Source organism: Ambystoma mexicanum, chromosome 5q, assembly GCF_040938575.1.
Source record: "Ambystoma mexicanum isolate Mex_15411 chromosome 5q, UKY_AmexF1_1, whole genome shotgun sequence".
NCBI classification, from domain to species: domain Eukaryota; kingdom Metazoa; phylum Chordata; class Amphibia; order Caudata; family Ambystomatidae; genus Ambystoma; species Ambystoma mexicanum.
The window spans coordinates 86,884,113-86,909,683 of NC_090933.1; the positions used below are offsets into that span (position 1 = coordinate 86,884,113).

Genomic DNA, 25,571 nt, shown 5'->3' on the forward strand with positions numbered 1-25,571 from the left:
AGGCAGCAGAGGTAAAGAGCGTGGGGGTCAGATGTAGGGAAGAGCCCCTCACAGGCTGGACACATGCTGAAGCCCGCTGAAGTCGAGATGCACCAGGGAGGAGCATGGCGCTGGAGAACCAAGTACCTGATTGACAAAAAGAAGACAAACAAGATAGAAGAAGGTATCCGGGGGGAGCGCATGGTATTACATGGTTGAAGCCAAACCCAGGACAGCTGGTGAAATCGGTCTGTTCCCGTTGACGTGGAAAAGGGGACTGAGGAGTGGCGCCGGTGAGTGGAGTCAGGGGAGTACATGCTTCCAGGGCCGCACCTCTAAATTTAAAGGGGAAGAAGGTTCTTCGTGTGAAAAAGGTTCCGTCTCCCGTCCCTAGCGAGGGACGCCCATGCAAAATGGAGGAAAGGGGACGGGACGCAAGAGTAGAACGCTTATAGTTGGAATAGTGTATTCATTCTGTTTTTTTGTCTGTGAAGTAATGATTGACATGAATTGTAGTTTATGTGTATGTTTCAAATATTTCTATATTTAGGTATTTATTGCTAGTTTTATCATGAATAATTAATTGTAGTCTTAACTGTGAACAGTATTTTTTTGCATATTGATAAATAATCAATCGATTGTAATCGAAGAGAGCAAATTGAATATATTTTCTCTTTGAATAATTTTCTCCTAATGTTACGTGGTCTCCTGCATTAGTGAATTCTAGCAGCCGGTCTTTATTTTATATGTTATACATTTAGAGATTACCAGACAACCTTGACTGTGTCTGCCTTGGCTTTGCGAAGGTTTACCAAACATATGCTTGTTTAATGTTTGTTTTAATATGAATAACGTTCAAGCACCAGAATTCTGTCACTCATGGTGCCTAAGCAAAAGCTTCTCCCATGCCATGTAACCCAACTGTCAGCTCAAATATTGGATACCGATTGTAAATAAGCAGACTATTTGGAACGGTAACCTTATCCAATACTTCCTGTTTATGGACATATATGTCACACAAGCGCTTTGAAGCAGTACCCATAAAATGACACATTATAAAACTCCCATTTTCATTTGACCTGTAAGGATTTTGAGTAGGTAAGTGTCATACTTTTGCATTGCTAACATTACCCTATAAGTGGAGAGCAACTTTGCAATAAAATGTGCTTAGCATGTAAGGGATAATGGGTATGGACTATGTCTAGCATTACTCGTACATAGTAGTTATGCAACGGATATTTGGACAGGTAGAATACTTTTCACACAATCTGTACCCTTTCCAGGTGTTCGGAGTTCCATTGGGCATCCACCTTAAATTATATGGTAACACTCTGCTACACAAACGTTTTCAATGAGCATTTGTATAACCCTTCCCAAAAACATCAGGGTGGGGTATGTTGCAAACAATCTTGTATGCACTGCAAAATATTTCCATGCATGGAGGTTTGTGGCAAGTTCTTAAACTGCCATTAGTATCATGGTGAGGCATCAAATATGTTTTGCTTGCAGTGCATTGTGGGCATAAAAATTTGCCAGTGAATGTTTTACTGCTGCAATCCCTCACTTTTTACAGCCCTGTCTACTAATATTGGAGGCTTGCACAGGAGCCGTGGAGGTGAACGGGGGGCAGGGGAGGGAAGGGCACAGAAGAACACTCCTTGAGGGTGGAGAACCAATCAGCAACTTTAAAAAACCAAGTCAAACGTTTTGGCAGTACTCTACAGTGAAGGAAATGTATTTTCTTGCTAAAGGATAGACAACATGTGTTCTAAGGTTATAGCTTCTAGCATCCCCATGTGTCTTGTGTAACTTATAACAGTGAATTGCAGAAGAGAGGTCCCTCGAAACAGAAGAAGGCACTCAATCTGTTGTACCTCTGAGCATTACTGCTACGAACTTAAAAAGCATATATATTTATTTTCTTCACTGCGTCTACATACAAAACCTCAGTAAGGCCTTTGTTGAATTTTATCTAGGCTGTGGTTAGCAAAGGTCGGCAAAACTACAGCCTGTATTATGTACCCTGTCATTTCAATTCCTATGTCATGGTTACAAGCAGGGCAATGCTAAGATTTGACTCCCTACATGAAATCAAATGATTGTTCAGGGAGTAAACAAGTAATTAGCTTTGCCAATATGGATACTTGATGCTTATTAAAATATGTTCTTTTCCCCTTAAAATTCTTCTTGAGATTGGGCAGTAATATTTTTGGAGATCCTTCCTATGCCACTGCTCGGCTGGTCACAGATTTGAAAATATCAGTGGACCTTTGTGGGTAAATAATAAGCAGGAACAATGGATGCCACTGATAGCCATCTCAGTGTTGCTGAATGTATTCACCTCAGAAGACTGAAAAGGGTTGTTTCTAGCTCTTGGAAACAAAGAACAGTTTCATGATCTGCACACAAAATAGTTGCATGCACCACTGGTCATCCGCCTTGTAGAGAATCGCCATTCTATGGCTGATCTGATGTGACTCATCAGTGACATTATACCTAATTTGAGCACATATCCAGCAGCATCAAGGCTACAAAAACTAAAACCGCACTGGATACAAAGAATCAATAGTCCTGTTACAGGAATCAATGAGAGTGTGGAGTGGCTGGTAATACCGGATGTATTTGCAAATGTAGGTTGTAGCCACCATACACGATACAATTGGGATCAATAACTTTGAAAGTAATGGTGCTTAGATTGTCTACCAGTAGGAAGTCTAAATGTCAACAGGAAACACCACTGTGCCTTTGAATATCACCAATAGCAGAAAGGTTACATTAGTCTGAAATAGGGTAGCTAAGAAAACAGTTTGGACCAGATGCACTATAGTTTAATGTGCATTTCTGTAAGACTGTGCAGAGCAACAAAGCAACGTAAACTGCCACCAGGTCCGGAAAGAGACAAACCACAGAAGACTCCTAAAGCCAATCCCTTAATGATGAAAGGATTTATAAAATATAATGCTCTGTCCAGATGCTCAATAATCTGGAATTGTGGACAGAATGCAGATGGATAACAATAGCTTCTTACTCCGCTATTCTCAATTCCCATGGATACCATCTGGCATACAGGATTGCGTGTGGGCTGACTGTAGGTGACCTTCAATATCTACGTTGCTCCTCTTGCATCAATACAGGTAACCCTCCACAAAAGATCACTGCTGACAAACTGGGAACCCCGCCACTTAAATGAGGCACAGTAGAGTGTGAGAGGGTTGATCCATGCTACACTTTCCTGATGACAAGTTTTAAAAGGTTGCCAGGAGCATATGGAACCTCATGGGTTGAAGGGATGAATCCCTTGTAGAGTAGTTTCACCTAGCGCAAAATTCTTTCATTGGCCCGTCTGCAAGGGTCCTGGCTGGAATATGGTACCCTGCAATGGTAGAGGACCCAGGAGGTAGTGTATGGGCTTGATCCTGTTATTCTAGCCTTGGGCCTGTTACCCATGACCCATAAGGGTAACATTTCTTCCTTTCACCAGGTGAAATTCCACTCATGGGCCTCATCGATAGTTGGGTATGTCACCCAGACAATCCTCCTCTGTAGAGGGTGTCATCTATTGACAATAATGCTCAGACAACAGCGGCTCTGTCACTGCCATCCTGAGCCAACTCCCCCGGAAGCATGCAGCTCTGATATGCTAGTTTTCCCCAGGTCACAGAATCCCTTACATGTGTTGAGACAACGTCAAGACTCCCACTTGCAACCAAGACTTACTCTTCTGCTAACGTAGTACTTGAAGCCGGGCAGATTATGCCAGTAATGAGGCAGGCCACAAGTGAGCTGGGGATAGAAGAGATCATTTAGTGAAAAGGCAGTCTCCATTCCCGGGGGATTCTGAAGGAAGTGATATAAGTAACAACCTATTTCAAATGCTGAGGGAGGCTATGAGTGAGAGGATTGAGTTCAGGTTCAGCAGTGGACAGTAAATATCCTCCTCCTGGGGGGCCTGACTCATGACATTACTGGAAGAAACAAAGAAAAAAAGATTGCATACCAAAATTACTAGATTTTAAAAAGATTGTTCCATGCAGATAACTGAATAGTAAACTCTCCTAACACCCAATAGTATACAAAAGAAAGTAAACTGGAACATACAATGCTCATCACAGTACAGTGTGAGTTTATGAGAGAAAACACCCCACTACGCTCAAAGAACTAGAAATAAATGTCAACTTTGATTTACGACAGAACCTCAATCTAACCCTAGCTAGATATATCTCAGTGTATAGAATCCAAACTTAAATCATTTTAAATATTTAAAAACATGTTGGATGAATTGAGCTGTACATTCAGAATATTATTCCATGCTATGGATAGTAACTGAAGAGAAACAATATGCGTTTTGGGACAACTAGGGATGCTAGAAAGTTGCTCTACTTCCTGCAGGTGAGACCCGTAGTTCACTGATCTAAGAGTTCAGAGGACTCATTAATGAGGCATAGCAACCTTCAGAGATCTCCTGAAAACAAAACATATTTGTTGAACAAATGGGGAACCATCAATGGCATATGACACAGACACACATTAATTGGAAGTTTGTGTCTGGAAAATTTTAATGGAAAAGTTCTCCAAGAATATTTTCAATCATCACTGAGCTTTGCTTACAGATATCCTGCTCGTTTTTTTTTACCCCCTAACATTCTAAAGTTGGACTATCAGATAACACAATGATGGCTAAAGTGATACAAAAAGTTACCACTAATTTGAATGTTTTATATTTTGTACATAATTATTATTTACAACACAAATAATTTTACAAAAGCTAAAAGATAGTCTGCAACCTTGCTTCATCCAATCTCTTATTTACAAACATACTTACACTGCACAGCATACGATGCAAGAACCACAGCAGAATTAAGAGGACACGTTAACCTAAAAAAGAGAACAAATATATGAATTTTAAGTACAAATATATCACAGCTAACTTAATTTACCGCAACCACTCCAGACTGCTGAAACATGGCAAATAATATTTAACATAGCCCAACACTAGTCACAAATGTTTACAGCCAAGATTATAACACTGGATTACTGGTACAGAAATGTTTACATTGATATTTTTTTTATACATTGAATTTTATTGAATTTAAACAACAACACAATCAATGAAAACCAAAAGAAAAACAAGATCAAAACATACGCATTCAAGGAACGAATCAGTAAGTGAAGGCACGATAAGAGTCAAATGATCTCCATTTGTCGCCCATTCCATCTACATTTCAGTCTAGTGTCTTAGGGCATCATGAAGTTACTGGGATTCTCTCTCCACCCATTTGTCCCAAATCTTAGAAGCTTTGGTCGGGCAGCCTCTGGGGCTCTCCATTTTCGTGCAATGTTCCACTTCATCAGTCCTGCGGCCGTGGATAGGAGCAGTCCTTCCCATTTATCAGTAGTGTTCTCATCGGGAGAGCCCAACACCACCACCTTCGGGTCCATTGTTATATTGCGGCCTAGCACCCTGGATAGTTCATTGCAGCAATTCCCCCAGAAAGTCTGGATCCGCGGACATTCCCAGAGGATGTGTATGAATGTACAAACCTCTCCCCCACATCGGAGGCAGTTCGGGATTGGGGCTCGTTTCCAGCCATGCATCATAGTTCTTGGGTAGTATATTCCGTGGAGGATTTTTAGTTGGACCAAGCGGAGTCTGGAGGAGATAGCAATCTCCCTGGGATGCATTAGGATCTGGATCCAGTCCTCTGGGTCTATGGCTCCCACATCGTCCTCCCATTTAGATTTAAGACGAGGAAGCTCCGGAGTAGCAAAGGAGGACATGGCATTGTATAATATAGAAGTGACTTCAGTAGGGATATGTGTTGGGAGCATATTGCGTTCTATGGGTGTGTACTCGGGAATAGCGGGGTCCAACTGGATGTGTGTTCGTAGGACGTGAGTCAGTTGAGTATGGTGATAGCGTTTGGTTGCTGGAAGGTGGAATTTCTGCTGCAATGCTACAAAGGAGGCGATTTCCCCATCTATCAAGATGTCCCCGATCTGTGTGATTCCAGCCTCCTCCCATTTGGGCCATGGTCTGGTTTTCCCCAATTCGGCCAGGTTACTATTGTGCCAGAGGGGTTGTGCCGTGGTGATCTTGTCTTTCCATCCCACATAGGCATGGGCCCGTCTCCAGACCCTTGAACACATGTGTTGCCATTGTTTGGGTTAGGGGTCTGTGGAGGGGCTAGTAGAGCAGGTGTAATAGATCAGTGTCGTGGATGGCTGCAATTTCTGCCTTTATGTGCGGGAGTTCCCTATCCCCATGTAGTAGGTCATTAACCACTGCCAGCTGGGAGGCCCAGTAGTAAGCTCGGAGACAGGGCACGCCAATACCCCTGTCCCAAACCGATCTCTGGAGTGTAGCCAGTGCAATACGAGGCTGTCCCCCTCCCCATACGAGTTCTCTAAGGAGGGAGTCAAGGCAGTCAAATTCGGCGTCCTGAATCTCCTGTGGTGCGTTTTGTATTACATAGAGGAATCTGGGTAGGGTAATCATCTTAAAGAGGGCGGCTCTGCCCATTAGTGTCAGGGGGAGAAGCCTCCAGTGGCGGACATTGTCTTTAAAACGGTCCATGATCGGCTGGAGGTTATGGGCTGCGTAGCGCGTCAGGTCCTCCGATATCCAAATCCCAAGATACTGGAAGCCGCTTGGTTCCACCTTGTATGGGCATTCCTGGGGGATGGCCAGTGTACTGCCCTTTACCGGGAAAAGGATAGATTTGTCCCAGTTGATTCTCAGCCCACTGAATTCACCGTATCGGATGAGCATTTGCGTTACCCTGGGGCAGGTTTGTATCGGGTCACCCAAGTATACCAAGAGATTGTCCGCGTACAGAGACGCCCTGTCTTCGTGCCCCTACGGCCACCTGAATCCCAACCAGTCCTTGCTCTGGCGAAGCCACAGGGACGAGTGTCTCTATCGCGAAGGCGAAGAGAAGGGGGGGACAAGGGGCATCCCTGCCGTGTGCCCTTGCCCAGGGGGAAAAGTTCAGAGGGCCACCTATTTACCTTCACCTCTGCTTGTGGGTCTTTGTAGAGAAGTTGTGGAAGTTGTCCCCAATCCCATTCTTCGCATAGTTTCCCAGAGGCTGTCCCAGCGAACCGAGTCGAACGCCTTCTTAAAATCTATGGCAAGAAGTGCAAGCGGTTTGCCTATGATAGGGGCCCTTTCCAGCAATAGGTGGAGGCGCCACAAATTCATATGCGTCAATTTATGTGGCATAAACCCACATTGGTCCGTGTGGACCAGGGAGGTAATTACCGCTTGCAACCGGTTGGCCAGGATTTTGGCTTCGCATTTTGGTTTCGCTATTGATTAATGAGATAGGCCTATAGGAGGCACATTGCTCGGGTGGTTTACCTGGTTTGGGAATAACGACGATCATGGCCTTGCGCATGTCCGGCGGGAGAGCACCCTGGTCGCGGGCCCCGAGAAACATTTTGTGAAGGTATGGTGCCAGTTTCTCACCACCCAGTTTCTTCCAGGTCTAGACCGGGAACCCGTTGGGGCCCAGTGTTTTCCCCGACTGCAATTGAGCTACAGCCTCAGCGATCTCGGCTTCGGTGAGAGCCGAGTCCAGTTGTGCCCTCTGTTGTTCCGATAGGAATGGTAGGGTGATGTTGTCTAGTAGGGAGGGATCTAGAGGGGACACTGGGGCGGCGTACAGAGTAGCATAGAAGTCAGCGAAAGCCTGTGCTATATCCCTGTCTGAGTGGCATTTCCCATTCTGCGGCGTTATAATCTCTCTAACGTGGCGTTGACCCGCATCTCTTCTCTCGAGCCATGCCAGCATTTTACTCGCTTTGTCCCCGTATTCATAGTATTCTGGAGTTTTGGTGGGCTTGCCTGGCGTTGTCCAGTTTGATATGTCGAAGGTGTTCTCTAGCACCCTTAAGGGATCTGAGATACTCCGGGCTTGGGTCATGAACATATTTGGCTTCCGAGTCGCTCACATCAGTTTCTGCCTCCAGCAACTTCCGAAGTCGCTCTCTCTTCTTACCTGCTACCCAGTAAATCGCCTCCCCCCTCAGCACCGTTTTGTATGCTTCCCATATCGTGACTGGGTCATCGACCGTAGAGGTATTAATTTCAAAATATTCATTAGTTACTACCGTGAGGTGGTCAACAAGATCAGGGGAGCCCAGATAGTAGCTATTCAGCCTCCATGATCGGGGTGGGGTTTCACTTTGTATGCGCAGTACCGTCATGAGGGGTGAGTGGTCTGAGATGCCTCGGGATAGTAGGTCTGCAGCGGTCGCCCTGTGTAGATGAGTGCCTGGGAGGAAGAGGTAGTCCAGTCTGGACATGGACCCGTGTGCTCCCGAGTGGAACAAGTAGGCCTCGTCTACAGGGTGGAGATGCCGCCACACATACCGAAGGCCTGTGGCCGACTCAAATTTTGCTAGTTTGGTGGGAGTGTTCGGGTTGCGGTCCTTGATGTTAGTGCGATCTTTTATATTGCACATGACGTCATTAAAATCGCCCCCCAAAATCCGTATCAGATTGGTGTTTTGCCATAAGGGTGACCAACTCATCCAGGAGTTCCTCTCCCAGTCCTGGCGGGGAGTACACTGACGCAATGGCCAGTGTTTCTTGTCCCAGTGTTCCTATAACAACCACATAGCGAACCCAGGGGTCTTGTTCAACTGTTAGTGATGTGAATGGGACGCGTTTATGTATCAGGATAAGAGTCCCTCTGGATTCCATAGTGTATCCTGTATGTAGGGCCAATCGGTAGTTGGTTCTACGAAAGAAAGTGCAGCTGGTCCCGGCTAAGTGCGTCTCATTTATCAGGGCGACGTCGGGAGAATGTCTGTTCAAGAATTGCAGAACAAGACGTTGCTTAATTCCGTACCCCAACCTGTTTACGTTCCATGTGATTATTTTGAGAGATCTGGGGCGCTCAGGGGTTGGTGCGTGGGTCAGTGTGGTCGCCATTTATTGTGTACAGTACCAAGTTTGCAGACATTATGGGTTGTTTCATGGAATTGTTATGTGTCGGGTGTGTTGGGTGGTGTGATTCATTAATTTCGTGAATGCGTAATAAACGTGTGTTAATACTAAAACATGAACAACATAAACTCGCCCATCCCCCTCCCTATACTCCACCCCAACACGAAGTACCTGTCGCGCGAACACCGTTGACATCTGGAACTAGAGCGTCAGCTCAAACTTGGGGTCCTGGCTGGCAGGCGAACAGAGGGGGTCCACTCGGGTCCGCAGCTCATACCGCCTTTGAGCATTCCGTGGTTCTTAGGGTTCACATATGACGTTGGTCTCTCCTCGGTTCGGTATTCCATCGCTTCTTAGTGTTCGTTGGTTTCCCTCGCCTTAGTTGGCGGGATTTGCCGCCTGTTCCAGGATCACTAGTTCCTGGGCATCCGGGTGCCCCCTGCGAGGGGGACGACCCGCCCCAGGCCGGGGTCTCCTTCCCCGTTCCGTCGGTCTTGCCGTCCAGTCCCCTTCAATTTGCGATTCGGCCCATCTCCAGGCCTTCGGATCCGTGAAATGAACTGTGGTTCCCTTGTGGTGGATCTTGAGTTGGGCCGGAAACAGCAGTCCGTATCTTACTTTCATGTCGAATAGTTGCGTCTTCAGCGGTTCAAACGACTGTCTCGCCCTCTGCACCTCACGGGTGTAATCAGGGAAAAAGGCGATTCGGGAGCCGCTATGGGTGATTGTACCCTTAGAGCGAGCCATTTGAAGGAGTGCATCTCTGTCCCGATGGTTAAGGAATCTGGCTATGATCGTTCTGGGCCGTGCGCCTGGTATAGGCCTGCCCAATGGCATTCTGTGAGCTCTCTCCACCGAGAAGAACTCAGAGAAGGGGTTAAGCGCATAGATGTCCACCAACCATTGTTCCAAGAAGAGCTCCATGCTGCGCCGGGGATGCGTATATTGTTGCGGCGCGATCTTCCTTCCCCCTCACCCACACGGGCCTCTAACATTTTCAGACGATTTAGTGTCTGTCAGAGTTGTTGATTAATGCCTCTAATGTTATCTTCAGTCCCTGAGAAGCGTTGATCCGCCTCCCCCCTACGAGCGGAGAGTTTCTGCAAGTCATGGCGCAGAAAGGAGACATCCGCCGCTATACTGTCAATTTTCATCTCCATCGAGGAGCGGAAGTTGGCAATGGCGGCAATCACGTCTCGCAGGGAGAGGGCAGTCTCGTCCTTGGGGGGGGGGGATGTGTCTGTGGTGTGTGGGTCTGCGAGGCCTGGGCCTGTGCCACCGCAAATTGGTCCATCTTGCTTTGCGTAGAGGCTTTTTTCAGTTTGTCTTTGCCCATCCTTGGAGAGAGGTAGTTTCGCCGGTTTCGGGGTGGTATTTAGTCCCAGTGGCCGCGGGTTTCACGGGATTGTGTGTGCCCGGGAGGGGCCGAGGCTTGCTGTGGATCGGGTAGGTCAGCGTGTGCGGCGGCAGTCCCGGTCAGGCGAGTTCTTCAGCCAAAGTCTCCCGCAGGTGTGGCTCGGAGAGGGGCTTCCACCTCGGGTTTACCAGTGCGTGGGTTTGGGCTGGTGCCTGGGGCCACTCACCGGGCTCGCTGGATGTCACGGTAAGAGTCTTCCCGGCTCGGCAGTCGCAGGGCCCCCGAGTGGCAGGGCCACGATCCCTCACGGGGGGATGGGTGGGGTTTGACTCCTCGTGGGCCAGAGATGGTCTGGCGTTTTCCATCAAGTCTGCTTGCAGTACCGTCGCTCCCCGCACCCCGACATGCCCCGAACTGCATTACGCGCCGGCCGTGGCCATCTTGGGAGCGCGGGAGCCCTCTCCGCTTCGCTCTTCACTCGCCTCGGGTTCGCTCTTGGGGCTCCGTTTTTTTCTGAATTTTGCATCTGATGGTGCTCCAGTGCGTCAGCTATCGATGCAGGTATCAGAAGTGTATAGAACTCTCAGGAATCAGGCTATAAAAGACAGGATAATTGCAGCGGTGACAGAGCCGATCGAACTCCCGTCCGCTCCATTGCGGTGCTGGCCACACACCCCAAAATGTTTACATTGATTAATGTCTCCCAAATCCCAAGATGCCTCTCCATACCAGTTGTCAGTCTATCTTGTATCAGCAAGAATAGTGATTTTATTTAATCTTTATCTTTAGTATGCATGGGCCTATGAATCCAAATGTTGTAACAACCAGAGTTCGTTCAAGGCACAGAAAGGCAGTTCAGTCAATAATCAAAGTAAAGAGACAATTGAATGATTAGAGTTCCAATCAAGACTGGGCAGAGGGTTCAGAAGGGACATGACAAAACAGAAAATAAATTGCAGTAGGGAGCGAGACAACTCATGAAAATCAGGTTGAACAATAAAGAAAAGCAGAATATTAAACCCACAAACCTTCTCTATACGTTGACTATAACACCCCAAAATGTTGCTTTTGAAAGGAAAAAGGAAAATTCATTTTACTTGCCTTCCCTCAAGAATATCATTCTTCAGTTGTAAAAAGTATAAATGCCTGAAAAAGAATTTGGAGAAGCATAATTTGGTCAATACATTTTTACTATGTTTGCATTAAAAGGACATTGTAGATACTAATCATATTCAAAACATGTATTGGGTTATTCTTGATGGTGTCCAGTCAAAGGATCGAAAACAAAGGATCGAATGCCCTTTGTTTGAAACCAAAAGGACCGGAAAAAAATAAATTTGAATGCTTTTATATTTCATTATATATTTTTTAGTTTAGTATGCATAAAAAAGTTTTTTTTTTTAAAAGGAAAACGTGGGGTGTGGGGGGAACCCCCCCATTTAAAAAAAATAATTTGAAACTTTTTTTTCCGGCACTTTTGGTGTCGAAAAAAAGGCAGTCGATCCTTTTGTTTTAGATCCTTTCACCTAGAACCATTCTAGACCAATGGGAAATGTGATTTAAAAAAATCTGATATCTGAAAACCTCCATCACTGAAAGAGAAAGTCAGATTATCAAGGATTTAAATTAGCGGTCGACCTGTGGCCTGCTTCCTTTTGTGCATATCTTCGACTTAGCTTTTAAGGGCACTGAAGAAACAGCAATGTCAAATTGAAGAGTGATCCAACACTGAATTGCTCAATTATTGCAATGTCTCCAAGGGTTTGCTATGTAAGATTAGACTGCAAAACTGAAAGAATACATGTTGCTGTTCACAAGAGTGCTCCTGTGAAAGATCACTGCTGGCCTTCCCCATACAGTAGACTACTCTGAACAACTTCACACTGGCACTCAGGTTGCAATATCCTAAGACTCAAGAACCAGACAGAAGACCATAATGTGTAGGTTTGGAGAAATCTCCTTACAGTATCAATGAGGAGCATTTTAAGTGTAGCCGCCAGCTGTGCACCCTTCCATCGATAATCAGAAAGAGCCTGGTCACTTATGGCTAAGGGTCAGTTCAAGGATCAGGATCCCCACAAATTTAAAGACAAAAAGCCATTCTAGACATACTAGATGGGTGGACATGGCACCTTCCCCTCTTGCCCCATAAAATACGGCCTCTGTACAAAAAAGGAGATCATGACAGCTGTAGGAATATCAGTTTGCCAGATGATTATAGACTAGGCTGGTGAACTGCTACTCTTCTTCCATCCAGACCATTTCTCCTGGGCCTTTAGATCACAGAACCTGGACGAGATGGAAGGTTCCATCACATTCAGTTTATAAACAGAGGCAAGAAAAGAATTGCAATGGGAGTTCCACTAAATGGAGGAAAGGAATATGAAACCATCTTCAAGTCTACAAACATCAAGTAAGAGGTGGGGGAAAGCCTTTCCTACTGGGAGCTTGCTATACATCTGTTTTAACTGGGGGAAGGGATGAAGTGGTCCTCAAAAAAGGTGCTCAATCACCATTGCAAGTAATTGACAAAGTTAGTAGGGTGACCTGCGGTCAACATTGTAACCCTCCTGAAGATGGACAGTAGGGCTACAATACAGTACACCCATTTCCAGCAAATCTGCTGACACCTTTGTCAATACCTAGACCAAAAGGTTTTAATTTAGGCAAAATAGTTGCTGAAGCTTTCCTTGCAAAGAGACTGGAAATCGCTTATTTCGAGGATCATATCGACTGGTGACTTGATCCTCTGGTATTTTTGCTTTTGATAGAGTCCTGGTGGCCCATTTCATCTAGGTTTGTTTGCGATTCTACACAATATCCATGGGTTAACTTAAGAATGTAGCTTAAATTTTCTCTCTGTTGCAGTGGATACCGGGTCTCGGTGATTAATCTCTTGATTAAAGGAATTATTATCAAAATGTGCAACTAGGTTGACTCTTTTCTTGCACAATCTATATGTTTTTCTTTAACTAAATACCATCAGATGACATTGTGTGGCTTCATCTAATTAAATGTTCTGCGCAGTGTCTAAATAATGCCATCAATAGTACTCTGGTAGACTCCCTAATGTCACACATTCCCGACACGGTTTCATTACACAATTCCTGATTCCACATGAAATGATTTGTTATTGTACCATAACAACCCTTGCAAGTTCTCTTTGGGGAAGGCTAATTGGAGGGAAGATGGACATGTCCAGAAGATCTGGGTACTACGTCCTCCTGGCCCAATCTGGAGCAATCAGGATCATGGTTTTCCCAAAATTCCTCAACCACTTGCTGATGTGAGTATTGACAGGGAATGAAGGAAACGTGTGTAGGAATGGACACTCCCAGTTCACTACAAAAGTGTCATAGTGTCAGGTTCTGTTTCACTAATCGTATGCTGTGTGTGTCCGAGAGTGTGCAGAGCGTTTCTATGTGGTTGGTTTGGCCTTAACTATCAGTATGCAGAGTGTGGAGAGCCTCCTAAACCAAGATGGAGGTGCTTAGCAGTCATTCTGATTGGTTGGAAGTGACACAAGGGCAGCCAATGGGCATGCTAAACTGCCTTTCATCGTCAACAGCCCAGCTGAGAGGTCATGTTTCTAGGAGTTCCAGTTTTCTTAGGAGTAGAAGGGCCTTATGAGACAATTCACAAGCAGAGGCAATTTTCAGGAGGTGTAGGAATGTATCAGGTGGCAGAAGAAGTTAACCGGAGTTCTTATTGAAGATGCAAAGCTAAGTGACTTATAAAAGCCTAACTAACCTTATGTAAAACATAAGAGGAAATACTTAAAGAATATATAGTTATTCTATTATGTTGTGTGGAGGTAAAGTGTTGGTAAAGTGTTGTTAAACTGTGTAAAGAAAAACATTTCAGTAGCGAGCGTCTTGCTCGTCTAACAGTGATCACAAAAGACTTGCCGCTCCGTGCGTAGCCTTGTTGCTTAGTTCCGAATGCTCACGGCGTACTCGGCTGTTATGTACTGGCAGCTGGTGGCAGGCTTTGCGGTACGCGTCTGCACTGGCCTTCTTTGTATGCGCAAGCTCACACCAGCTGATGGTTCAGCTCTGTGAAGTTCGGAGCACAGGGTACGGTATGTCTTATTTTTATTCACTAGTTTAACCAAGGACTAGTGATTGATTGGCGTGACGAGTGTGCAGACATTTTAATAAAGCTACAGGCTTTCAAAAGTACTTTTTTCGCTCACGTGCGCGTAAGAGCTGCTTTGGGATTTGGTGATGTTGCGCGGCTGCTCTGTAACAGTACAACTACTCAAAATTGAAGGCGCGTCTATTCAGAGACATTGGGACCATTCGGAATCCTGGCGCGCATGCACATAGACTTTTGATAACAAACTAACACAGAGACAATTGCGCATGTCCGCAGGTTCATGTGTTTGTTCTTTTACCCTCTCGAACTAAAAAAGCAAAAGAGTGTTTGGCACAGGAACTGCACAAATGAGGCTGACACTTAGGAAGCGGCAAGAGAGTAGAAATTACGTTTGTAAATAGGAAATATTATCATAGAAGAACCTTTTGTTCAAATGAACTGTGGAGTGGACACCTTAAAGTATATCTGGGAAATTCAATTCTTCATTAGAAAACAAACTTGTTTTAAAAGGGAAGCTGCACTGCAAAAGAGAAGGTTGGTAAAACAGCTACAAGAGACCCAGGAGATTTTCCTCAAGAATTTGTTCTCAGCTCAGCTTTGTAGTTTCTCTCAAAGAAGGTTGCATGAAGTACTAAGAGAAGGTGGCAACCTAAACCCAAAAGTCCACAAGTAATTTTCTCCTCTGGGCAATAAGCAGAGGAGTGCCAGCTATGGTCTTTTAAAAAGTACAGTTTGGATGTTGGGAAGGTGAGCAGGTTTGTTTTATTATTTTGTTTTATTATTTATAATAATGCGCGCCAGACCCAAGGGTATCAGAGGTAATTAAGATAACTAATCCTTAAGGTAATGTTATGTCTTTTTGTCCACTTTGGAGGCTCTAAGACAGATACCAAAGGAATCTGGTGTTTTCTTGTTTTATCCACTTCGCCCTTTCCCCCGGGGGTGTGCCGTGCTCAGTTGTATATAATAGGTTCAGTGTGCTACACCTTGAGGGGAATGTCGGGGTTCAGCAGCTTCCGCGGATATCCGCTGCAAAACTCAGCCCGACACATAGGGCGTGAGCTCAGTGTTTTGATGTTGCCTGAAGCCCTTCTCGTTACCTACAGACAAAGGACGTTAGTCTGCTTTCCATTTCTATTGCTGCACCGCCTGGGCGAGCTGACACCCACTTTAAAAACCTCATTCCGCGGAGTGAGCTGAGTGTTTTGGTGTTTGGGTGAGAAAGGTCCTCCTTAGAGGTTGTTGCCCCCTTACTGAGCTTGCTGCTTAGGGCCAGTGGGAGTGCGGCTGTAATTCCACGTCGTGTAGAGCCTGTTTTCCCCGACTGGTGAGCATCACACCCAGGAAAGGATAACCATGAAATCGGCGAGACTGTGTCATCCTGGTCTATGGAGCGAGATGGCAAGAAGGGGGGGAAAAACACAGAAGAGTCTTTCAAGACATGTGGAGAGCCTTAAGGTAACTCCTTGTACTAAGAAGGGTAATCGAGACGTGGGGGGACCCATTGAAAATCAAGATATTGTACAACCCAAAATTATTGGCTTCTTAATGTCTGGATAAGTTGCAGCCGGTCACAGTGGATAATGATCAGCAATCTATTACATTACCGGGAGACACCCCTAGTAAAGTGATTATGAGCAACAATTTACACTCTTCACATTGACAATGACGGGTCTGTTTTAAATATGTGCCTTAATTTAAAAACTGAATTTGCTCGGGTAAGGAAATGTTGTATGTGGCGACATTATGGAGACAAAAATGTGTCGGCCAGTCCTAATTTAGAGGCACTGATATGTAGTTCTGAATTTTCAGAGGAGGAGATGGAGGGCAAAGTCAATGTGCAATTCCCGGATATACAAAGCGTGCAGTTAAACCTGGCAAGGCTTCAATCTACGATGAGCACTACTCTAGCCAAAGTAGAGGCGCTATTTGAACTTTGCACAAGGACAGCAGAAGAACAGCAAGGAATAATGTGCACCTTAGTCACAGTGGTCGACATAATCTTGCAAAGAAGCATGGAAACTGTAGACCTTAATGAAGCAAGTATGGCTAATCGCAGTAGTCCCATTACTCATCCGTCTAAGGTCAATAACCCTACTCACGAGAGCTCTTGCCTGGCATATGAGAATGATACAAACTCTATTGCTCCCCAGCAAAGGAATGACCGCATCAACTCCATTAGGTAGCTTGAACAATTCTGTGACTATTTTGCTGAAACTGAACAAGACGCATTTGACATAATATGCCACCAAATCTCTATGCTCGAAACTTCAGCCAAGAAGATAAAAACTAAACCAAAAGGAAGAAAGCATCAAAAAAGACAGTTTAATTGGAATCCGGCTCCCAGTGTCAAAAGGGTGGAAGTCCTCAAGGAAAAGGCTGACACAAACAAACGTAGGTACATAAACCAGACAATTACTCCAGCTCTGACCGAAAATACCACAATCACCCCCGATATGGGTAACAGGATGATAAGACAGGAGGAATTGAGGGGCCCTTTGAACAGATGGCTTCTAAATAATCTCGCCTCCAGTTGGGCAACAAACATATGTCACTACTGGTAACAAATATACAGCCACAAAGCGGGATCTTCCTATTGCTATGGAAACAGTTCTGCCTAAAATCACCATGTGTCCTTCTACAGGGTCTCACAACAGAATGAGAAGCGAAGAGGGCATATGAAATCCATTAGTAGAGGGGAATAACTGGTCAGACATTAGGAGCTATTCCCCACCAGTGATAGCCTGTTTCTGAACAGATCAGCGTATTATCTCTTTTGGAGCAAATACCACGTTTGTCTGCAATAAACAATAGAGACCTTTTGCGGATCGAATTACCCAAATGGAATAGTCCGACTAACTGGGCATTTGTTGAACTCATCACGCCTGCTATTATTATCTTGCTCTGACTCATGCACTGCTGAATTACTATATTTGGGATATAAATTTACTGTCATCTATAAACAACGTATCCCTGTAGAAAATGAACAATTTCCGAACCGGACTCATCCAAGGGTGGATAAGACAGCAGGGGAGAGGAGTGGGCTGAACTTTGACCAACCCAGCTCCTGTAGTATGAATAGAACTCAGCACAAGTTAGCATAATTCCAATATTGACCTTATCATAATTTAGGATCTCTAAAATGGATCAGCTGGACTACTAAGGGCTTTAATTAATTTTTGAAGCATCCGGAAGGCAAGTCCCTCATAAAATCGAGTGACATTCATACTCCAGGAAACCTGGGCAGTAGATTTCACTATGGAGGGCTGCAGCATTACGTCTAGAAAGGCTATGCACGGTCTCTGTGGTAGACCAATAGGTGGCCTTGCCATTGGTATTCAATCTTTTCTCTCCATTCCGCTTTTTTGTGCCGAAGAAAAATTGCTGTAATTACTTTCAGTAATATTGTATGCACCCTTATTGGAGACCAATACATTGATCATTAATATTTATTCTCCGCCGGGTAAGGTACGGGTCCATGTAATTTTGCAATCATTAGACAAAATTGTTAGATGGTCGCTGTACTGCCCAGGTGGTAGTATTATAATTGTTGGAGATTTGAATGCCCCTTCTCTGAAGAAATATATAATACTTCCTTTAGATCGATCAGAAGACCGTCATTTAGAAGACCTTGCACTTCTGAGTGATGAGGACGCTAAATGGGCACAGGTTTTTAATGTTTATAATCTCTGGTGTCTTAATAGCATAGGCATGAAATTTGATCTTATCCAAAACACTTGGCCTGATGATCTTAGCTCTTCTTACCTAGATTATATGTAGATAATAATCTTTGGCACAGATGTGGTGCAATAATGATATCTTTTGATTTGCTTAGTGACCATGCTGTATTAACCTGGACACATCCTACCTAAACTAGGGAAAATGTGAAATTATAATGAACGGGTATCGGTTAAATGCCCTGGAAACCGTATTATATGGAATGATAAGAACAGTGACAAGATTAACAACTTGATTAAAATGAATTGTCATTGAATATACAATTGGCTGCTTGCCAACCAATGTGAATTTCCGAGATTAATGCTGGCACTAAAGCACCATCTCAATTTGAATACATGCTATAAAAAACAAGATAGCAGTCACACTGGTCATTTTGACATGGAGATTCTGCTAGCCATAAGACTACACTCTAAGGTAGATAAGGAATAAGGAACCTGATCTCACCTGGTAAAAAAAAAAACATTAAAAGTATAATGCGACCATCCAACATAAAAAGGGTCTCAAAGCACATACATCCTCGACAGATATCGCCAATTGACAACATATATTTGAACTTATAAAGAAATCGGATTATAGGGGGTTTTGGGCATTTGCTAGAAGCAATAGTAATTGGCTGACCAATATTGAGACTAATTCCATCAGTGTACGGGAATGGATGAGCGCAATCAATGAATTATATTTTGTCCATGGCAGCCATGAGGAAATGGTTAATAGATATTTTCTGAATACTAATTTCTCGGAAGGATTTGCATAAGACGATATCCTTGGAATTAATAAAACAATTAAAAATTTGCGTGCTCTGGGCCCTGACAATGCCTAACATGGAATTAAAAGAGAATCCCAGATTTTGGGCTTTTATTTTGGAACAGCTATTTTGTAAAATCTTAGAAGATGGTAACGTATCCGGTAGCTGGCTTAGATCTATCATGATACCAGTGTACAAAGGGGGAGATCATGCGAAGCCTGTAAATTACACATTACTGACTATGATACATGCAAGACAAAAGGTTTTCGCTTACAATATTGCTTAATTAACTAAACAAATGGGCACAAGAAGGCCTCATCCCTCCCTTTCAAACGGGCTTTAGAAAAAGTCACAGCACCTTAAATAATATCCGTATATTGCAATATTTTACTGCAGCATGTAAGGGCAGAACGTTGGACAGATTATATGTTTATTTCATAGACTTCAGCAACGCTTTTGATACTATTTTAAGAGCAAAGCTTTGGAATAAATTGAAGAAATGGGGTATTGACCCCCAATTAAAAATGGTGTCCGAAGAGTATCCGACACTCCCGCCCCCTGCACACTTTAATGCTGAAAATGACAGCCACATTTATATTAAATGTCAAATGTTAATTTCCCCCAAAAATTTAATGGAGGTACGAGATACATTTTATATTCCAATCTTCTTTTATATTCAAAACTAAGTCAGCACAAGGCGTTTCAGGAAAATGTTGCCTTCGTCAGGTGCAATTAACCATATAATAGACATACTGTCAGGACAGTTTATTTATGAAAACAAGTCATATGAACAAATAATTATGTTATAATCAGTGATTTCCGATGTATAATGCATCCATAGTACAAGCTAACTCATTTGAATTAGCTGAAATTACTAATCAAGATGTTCAGGATTGTTCATCTCATGTACTAGTATATTTGAGTGATATATAGGAAAAAAGTCAAGAGGATCGTAGTTCTCGGTGAACTAAACTAAAAGAAAGGTGCATATAGAATGTGTATTAAAACTAATGGTGTGGTAAAACATTGTGCCAATCATTTGCGATTCTACACCACCAAAAGATAGAAGCATGAAGACAGAAAACATTGATTGAATCAATGAAGAAACAAGGGGAGAACCCTTGGGGTTGAGATGCTATAATAATTCCTGTCTAAGAGACGGAAGACAAGATCTGTAAGGAGACAGCCAAAGGGGCCGGTTCAAAACAGGAAGGGGGCCATATGATAGATAGTCTTTGGAATACAATTCCTATGTTAGGGGGCTATTAGAAATGCTGTTCATGAACGAACGCAAACGGGTCAAGGAAGAAATCTATACCGTGAGTATCGAAGTAGATGCGAAGAGGAGCCGTGAGTATGGATGTCCCTCAGTATCTGCCATGTTTAATTCAACATGAAGATTTTGAATGGAGAGGGATCTTACCTGCTCCAACGTAAGTATGGGATGCAGTAACCTTGAAAGTCACAGCCGCTGCTAGCGCAAGTGATTCTGTTTTTAAGGTCGCCATAGATGCATATTAATGAAACTAAAGGACGGACTGGTAAAAGTCACTGGTCAGGTCTGTGTGGTAGCTGAGAATACGAGCAATCAACAAAGGACGAATTAAGAAATGATGAATAAAATAGAAAAGTGATAATGATGCACTCGGTATTACTCTAAAATGAAAGACAATGGAGAAACCTTGTGACAAACATATGATATAGGAGAGAAGAACTAAAGATGGCCGCTTGGAAAACCTCTAAGAAATGAAAAGAAGACTCGATCACCAAGTAGGGAGAAATGTGTAAGAGTACAGAGCAGAGTCAGTAATATACCATGCATCCCAAATTGACCAACTGCACTGGTAATGTGTGAGAGTACAACTGAAAACCTGTAAAGATATATAGAGTGAGAAAGAATAGAGTAGGTAGTAATATGGAGAAAATATGTCACGCACGCAGGATGGCATAAGCGCGAGCAACCTTAGAAAATCGAAGGCCGTAGAAGTTGGGCATTCTGAAACTTCATGATCATCTGCTGAATGTGATGAGCCCTAAACTCAGGTGGCGAGGCTTTCCTTTTGAGGTTTTTGAGAAGGTACCATGAGGGAGAGGCACAGCTTGTGAAGAGTGGCAGGTGATGCTGAGGTGCTCCAGAACCTGTTAGTGGAAATGGCCCCCGATCAGCCAGTCATCCAAGTAGGGGAAGATGTGAATCCCTATCCCTCCTGAGACTTGCAGCCACTACCGTCATTAACTTGGTGAAAAGCTTTGGGGCGAAGTTAAGCCCGAATGGCAGAATCCAAAACTGAAAATGAGAACTGCCAATGGCGAACCTCAGGTATCTCCCTCTCCCCCCTGTGCTTGTGATGGATAGGCACATGAAAGTAAGCACCCTGAAAGTCCAATGAAACCATGCGATCCTGGAGCTGGAGGGCCGGGAGGATTTGAGAGAGAGAGTAACCATCTTGAACTTGTCCTTCCTCAGGAACTTGTTCAAGCATCTCAGGTCCAAGATGGGTCTCAATCCTCCATCCTTCTTGGGGATCAGAAAGTAGTGGGAGTACCACCTCCAGTTCCTCTCTGCCACAGGTGCCGGATCTATGGCACCTTTCTCCAGCAGAGTGGCAATCTCCTGCAGAAGGACCAGATCTGGAACCTTGAGGGAGTGGCTCCCTGGTGTGCAATAAGGAGGCCTTCTAAAGAAAGGGAGGCAGAAACCTTGGGCTATAGTTTGCAAGGTCCAAGCCTCGGCACTAAGGCCTCAACACCCGTCCAAATGCTTAGTCAGCCTGCCCCACATTACGTTCCTGAGGACCAAGGCCTCAGAAAAGTTTTGGTGTAGCTGTGATGGCAGCTGATGGTAAGGAGGCTGCAGCGGTTTGGGGGGTGGAGGAGTTTACCACCTCGTCCACCGCAAGGAAATGCTCTCTGGCCCCTTTGTGTGGCCTGAATCCTTGTCCTTCCAAATGATGAATAATATTTAAAGGAGCGGCCCCTTCAAGATTGCAGAGCCGGGTGGGTCTGCTACGGCTGCCGAATTGTGACATCAGTCGATTTTGCAGCTGCCTTGGATGATTAGAGCTTTTTTAAGCTCTCATCAGCTTTGCTGCCAAACAGGTCGGAGCCAACGAAGGGCATGTTTAACAATCTCACCTGACCATCAGGCGCAAATCCAGATTTACAGAGCCAAGCAAACCTGCGTAAAACAGTGCTAGCTGCCATGGACCGGCTGACACCGTCAGCTGAATCAAGCCCAGTCTGAAGCGACAGGCACATGGCCTCCTTTTCCATCTTTAATGATGCTTAAGAAACCATACCTTTACTCCCCCTTCTGGGATATGGTCTGCAGCCATGGCAATGACTTCCCATAGTGTGAAGGTAAACTTGGCCAGAGCACAAGTAGCGTTGACAGATTTTAAAACCACTTAACTGACAAGAAAAATGCTCATAATGGGGAATCCCATCCACCTAGGACGAGCAATGTCCTAGGTGGATAGGTGGGACTTAAGGATTTAAAGCCATGCTACTGGCAGAGAAAACTCTTGGTCAAGGTGTCAAATCTTTTGTCATGTGGTGTAGTCGGGTAGGCAGCAGCCGTAGATGAGGTGGCAGTCTGCACTATCAAACTTTCAGGGGACGGATGTTTAGACAGAAAGTCTGGATCCGCACACGAAGGCTTACACTTCCTTGTGAGCTCTTTACAAACTGCAGAGTTAGTACCTCGGGATTCCCAATTGTTCAGCACTCTACTCTTCAGAGCAGTGTGAAAAGGTAGAATGGGATTTTTGAGGGCCTCCATCCAAAATATCAGTCAGGTCATCCTGCTCATAAACTGCACCAGGCTTACCCTAACCTAGATATTCTGTCACCCTAATCATAAGTGCCCTGTAAGAGGCATCTGCATGAGAAGAGGGCTCTGGACTGGCAACTCCTCCTCAGGAGAGGTTTCAAAGCCACTCGCATCCTTCAATGATTCTACCAGATGTGGCATCTTATTCTGAAATGAAGGCCTCAGGAACATAAGGTGTACTAAATTCCAGGCCAAAAGGAGTGGTGTCCTGTTCAGAAGCCTGCCTCATCTTCCTCAAAAATCGAGGATATTGGGCCTCATTACAGGTCGGGCGGTCAGGAATTAACAGTGGCGGTATACCCGCCACCACTGTTAATTCCGGACCGCCCGATCCATACTCCTGCAGGCGGGAGGTGATGTTCCCGCCAGGTCTGACCTGGCGGGTTTAACACCACCCGCCTGCAGGCGGACGTGGAAACACCAGCACCATCACGAGATTGACTTAAACAAGTATTTTCTTGGCTGAGGCTTGCAAACCTAGGAGGATTCCATCAGTGGCGATAGCTTTATGGCATGATAAGGCATTTATAACACGCCTATACACAAGTGTTTTCAAAGCTTTGACAAACTCAACGCCGAAGTACCCGACCCGAGACTCGTCGAGGTAGTCAAAGGATGAGGTTTTGGCCTCTCCATATCGTGAGTCTCCGAGGGGTCGACAGTTTTGGGCCTGGGCTTGAGGGTGTGTGAGCACAAATCAACTTCTCAGCATCAGAGCACTTCTCCGGCTTCAACATTCATAGCAAAAATATTCCAACTCAGCTTTAGAAACCGACTTACCTAGACAGATGACATTGCGATTGGGCGAGGAGTCAGAGGACGAACAGCTCGATCCAGGGCACCTTGTCTTTGCCTTCTTTCTGGAGGATGACGAGTGGTGCAATCTACTTATAGGCCACAAGAGCTTCTTAGAGTACATCCAAGTTGGTGATTGAACCCTCAAGCTCTTCTCATCAAAAGACCTTTTCGAAGGAGTTGTCGATGGGTACTTGGATGGGGGCCTGCCCACAGCGAGTTTCCTCTCCCTCTCCTTCAGCGCCTTTCCCATCATAGGCCGACAGGAACCGCCTTTTTCTATCTTGTGCTCGATTCCCAGGAACCAGAGACAAATGCGGGGTGGGTCTGTAATGGACTTCTTCAACCCACGCTCAGCACATCTCTTAAAGCCTGTCTTAGAAGTCAGCATTTTGAAAAAAATCTGTTGACATGAAGTCAAATAACTGATTCCGAAGCAAATTGTGCAGCGGAAAAACCGAACTGAAGTCACAGGCGCAGTGCGTGCTATATATACAGTCGATATATACAGTCGGCGACGCCATGCTCTAGAGCAGACGGAGGCAGTCGAGCGGCACAAGTCGACACACAGCGCCCTCTACTGAGAAAAATGTTTCTGAAGCAGCTGACACTGGATGAAGATATCAAAGATGTGGAATACGTGGACACAATCCATTTGAAAAAGCTATTTGCATATCAGCCTGGTTCCGCCTACAAGGGCAGTCCAACACCAAAAGGCTAGGCAATTCTCCTGTGAACAAGAGTACCATCAGCAACCCCAGAAACCTTTTTCTGGACCCTGGTAACCTCATTTATGTGAATTTGAGCCTCTCTAAGGTGCAGTGAGCAAGGAGTTCACGTCTGGATTATCCTTAATGACTTGGGATGAAACCCCAAGCCCTTCAAAATATACAAAATTGTGAGGGAACAAAAATGGTTCAAATAACCTGTTCTATGGAATGTAGTCCAATAAGCAGGATCTACAACCATACATGGAGCCCTTCCTCACTGTGACTTAGAGATTGCATTTCATGCTGGTAACCTTAAAGTATACTATACGAAAGGAAACTAGCGAAGAGTGAATTGTGAAGATTTAGCATGCATCACACTTTAGAATTGCAAAGATTAAGCATGTGCCACACCTAGATAGAATTGTGAGGATTAGCCGCATGTCCCATTCAGATAGAATTGTGAAGATTAACCTTGCGTCACACCTAGATAGAATCGTGAAGTTCAGCCATGCGTCACTTCTAGGTAGAACTGTGAAGATTAACCATGCATTACCCTTAGATACAACTGTGAAGGTTAGCCATGCATCACATTCAGATAGAATTGTGGAGATGAGTAATTTGTCGCAACAGATAGGACTGTGTAGACTAACCAGAGACAAACTTAGCGAGTAGACAAAGCACTAATCACCCCCCCCTCTTCCACTTCCTCAAATACACCACCTAAACACTATACACGCCCACTGGGCTAGCCAACCTATACCCTAACACACACCCAACACAAGCAGCACACACTTACAACAAACACGGCCACTGGACCTAATCCCGTACGGGCACAACAAGCCAGTGCGCACAACCTTAAATATTAGCAAGCTACACATAAAAAACAGACACACCCCACCACAACAAACAGCCACACACAAAACATCCCAGGCAATGGACCTTAACCTTATGGATAAAACAAGCCAGTGCGCGCAACCTACCATCTGTAAGGCAACACACACACAGATGCCAGTTTCTCCTGGTTCTGGACCTATCCAAGCATTCTCCCCTCACTAATCAACTCTGTCCTCTTTCTTGCAGAGCCACGCGAGTGCCTGGAGACTGCTCTTGTGTGGTATCTTTGTGTGGGATAAATCAACATAATGTAACTACAAGGCTTTTCTGGATCTGTCCACTGCATTGATCTGGTGGACAGCAACCATTTATAGAGTATCCTTCGAGATATGGGTAGTGCATCAGGGCTGTTGAAACATATAGTCCTTTTACATACCAAAATAGTGTGTGTAGTTAGAAACAGTGGAGGGGGCAACTGTAGATCGGCATTCAGACCATATCGAGGGTTGAGCCAAGGCTGTGACCTGGCT

The 25,571-nt window shown here is 44.7% G+C and overlaps 1 protein-coding gene across 8 annotated transcripts in view; it reads right to left on the bottom strand.

The window, feature by feature from the left end:
* Positions 1-25,571, bottom strand: part of PTPN3 (protein tyrosine phosphatase non-receptor type 3) — a 2,254,194-nt gene that overhangs the window by 1,499,185 nt on the left and 729,438 nt on the right. For all 8 annotated transcript variants that reach the window (XM_069620560.1, XM_069620561.1, XM_069620557.1 and 5 more), the window contains 2 exons: positions 11,391-11,435; positions 4,802-4,854 (listed from right to left, as the gene is read on the bottom strand). In XM_069620560.1, coding sequence (XP_069476661.1) covers positions 4,802-4,854; positions 11,391-11,435 — 98 coding nt within the window. The remainder of the gene's footprint in view (positions 1-4,801; positions 4,855-11,390; positions 11,436-25,571) is intronic.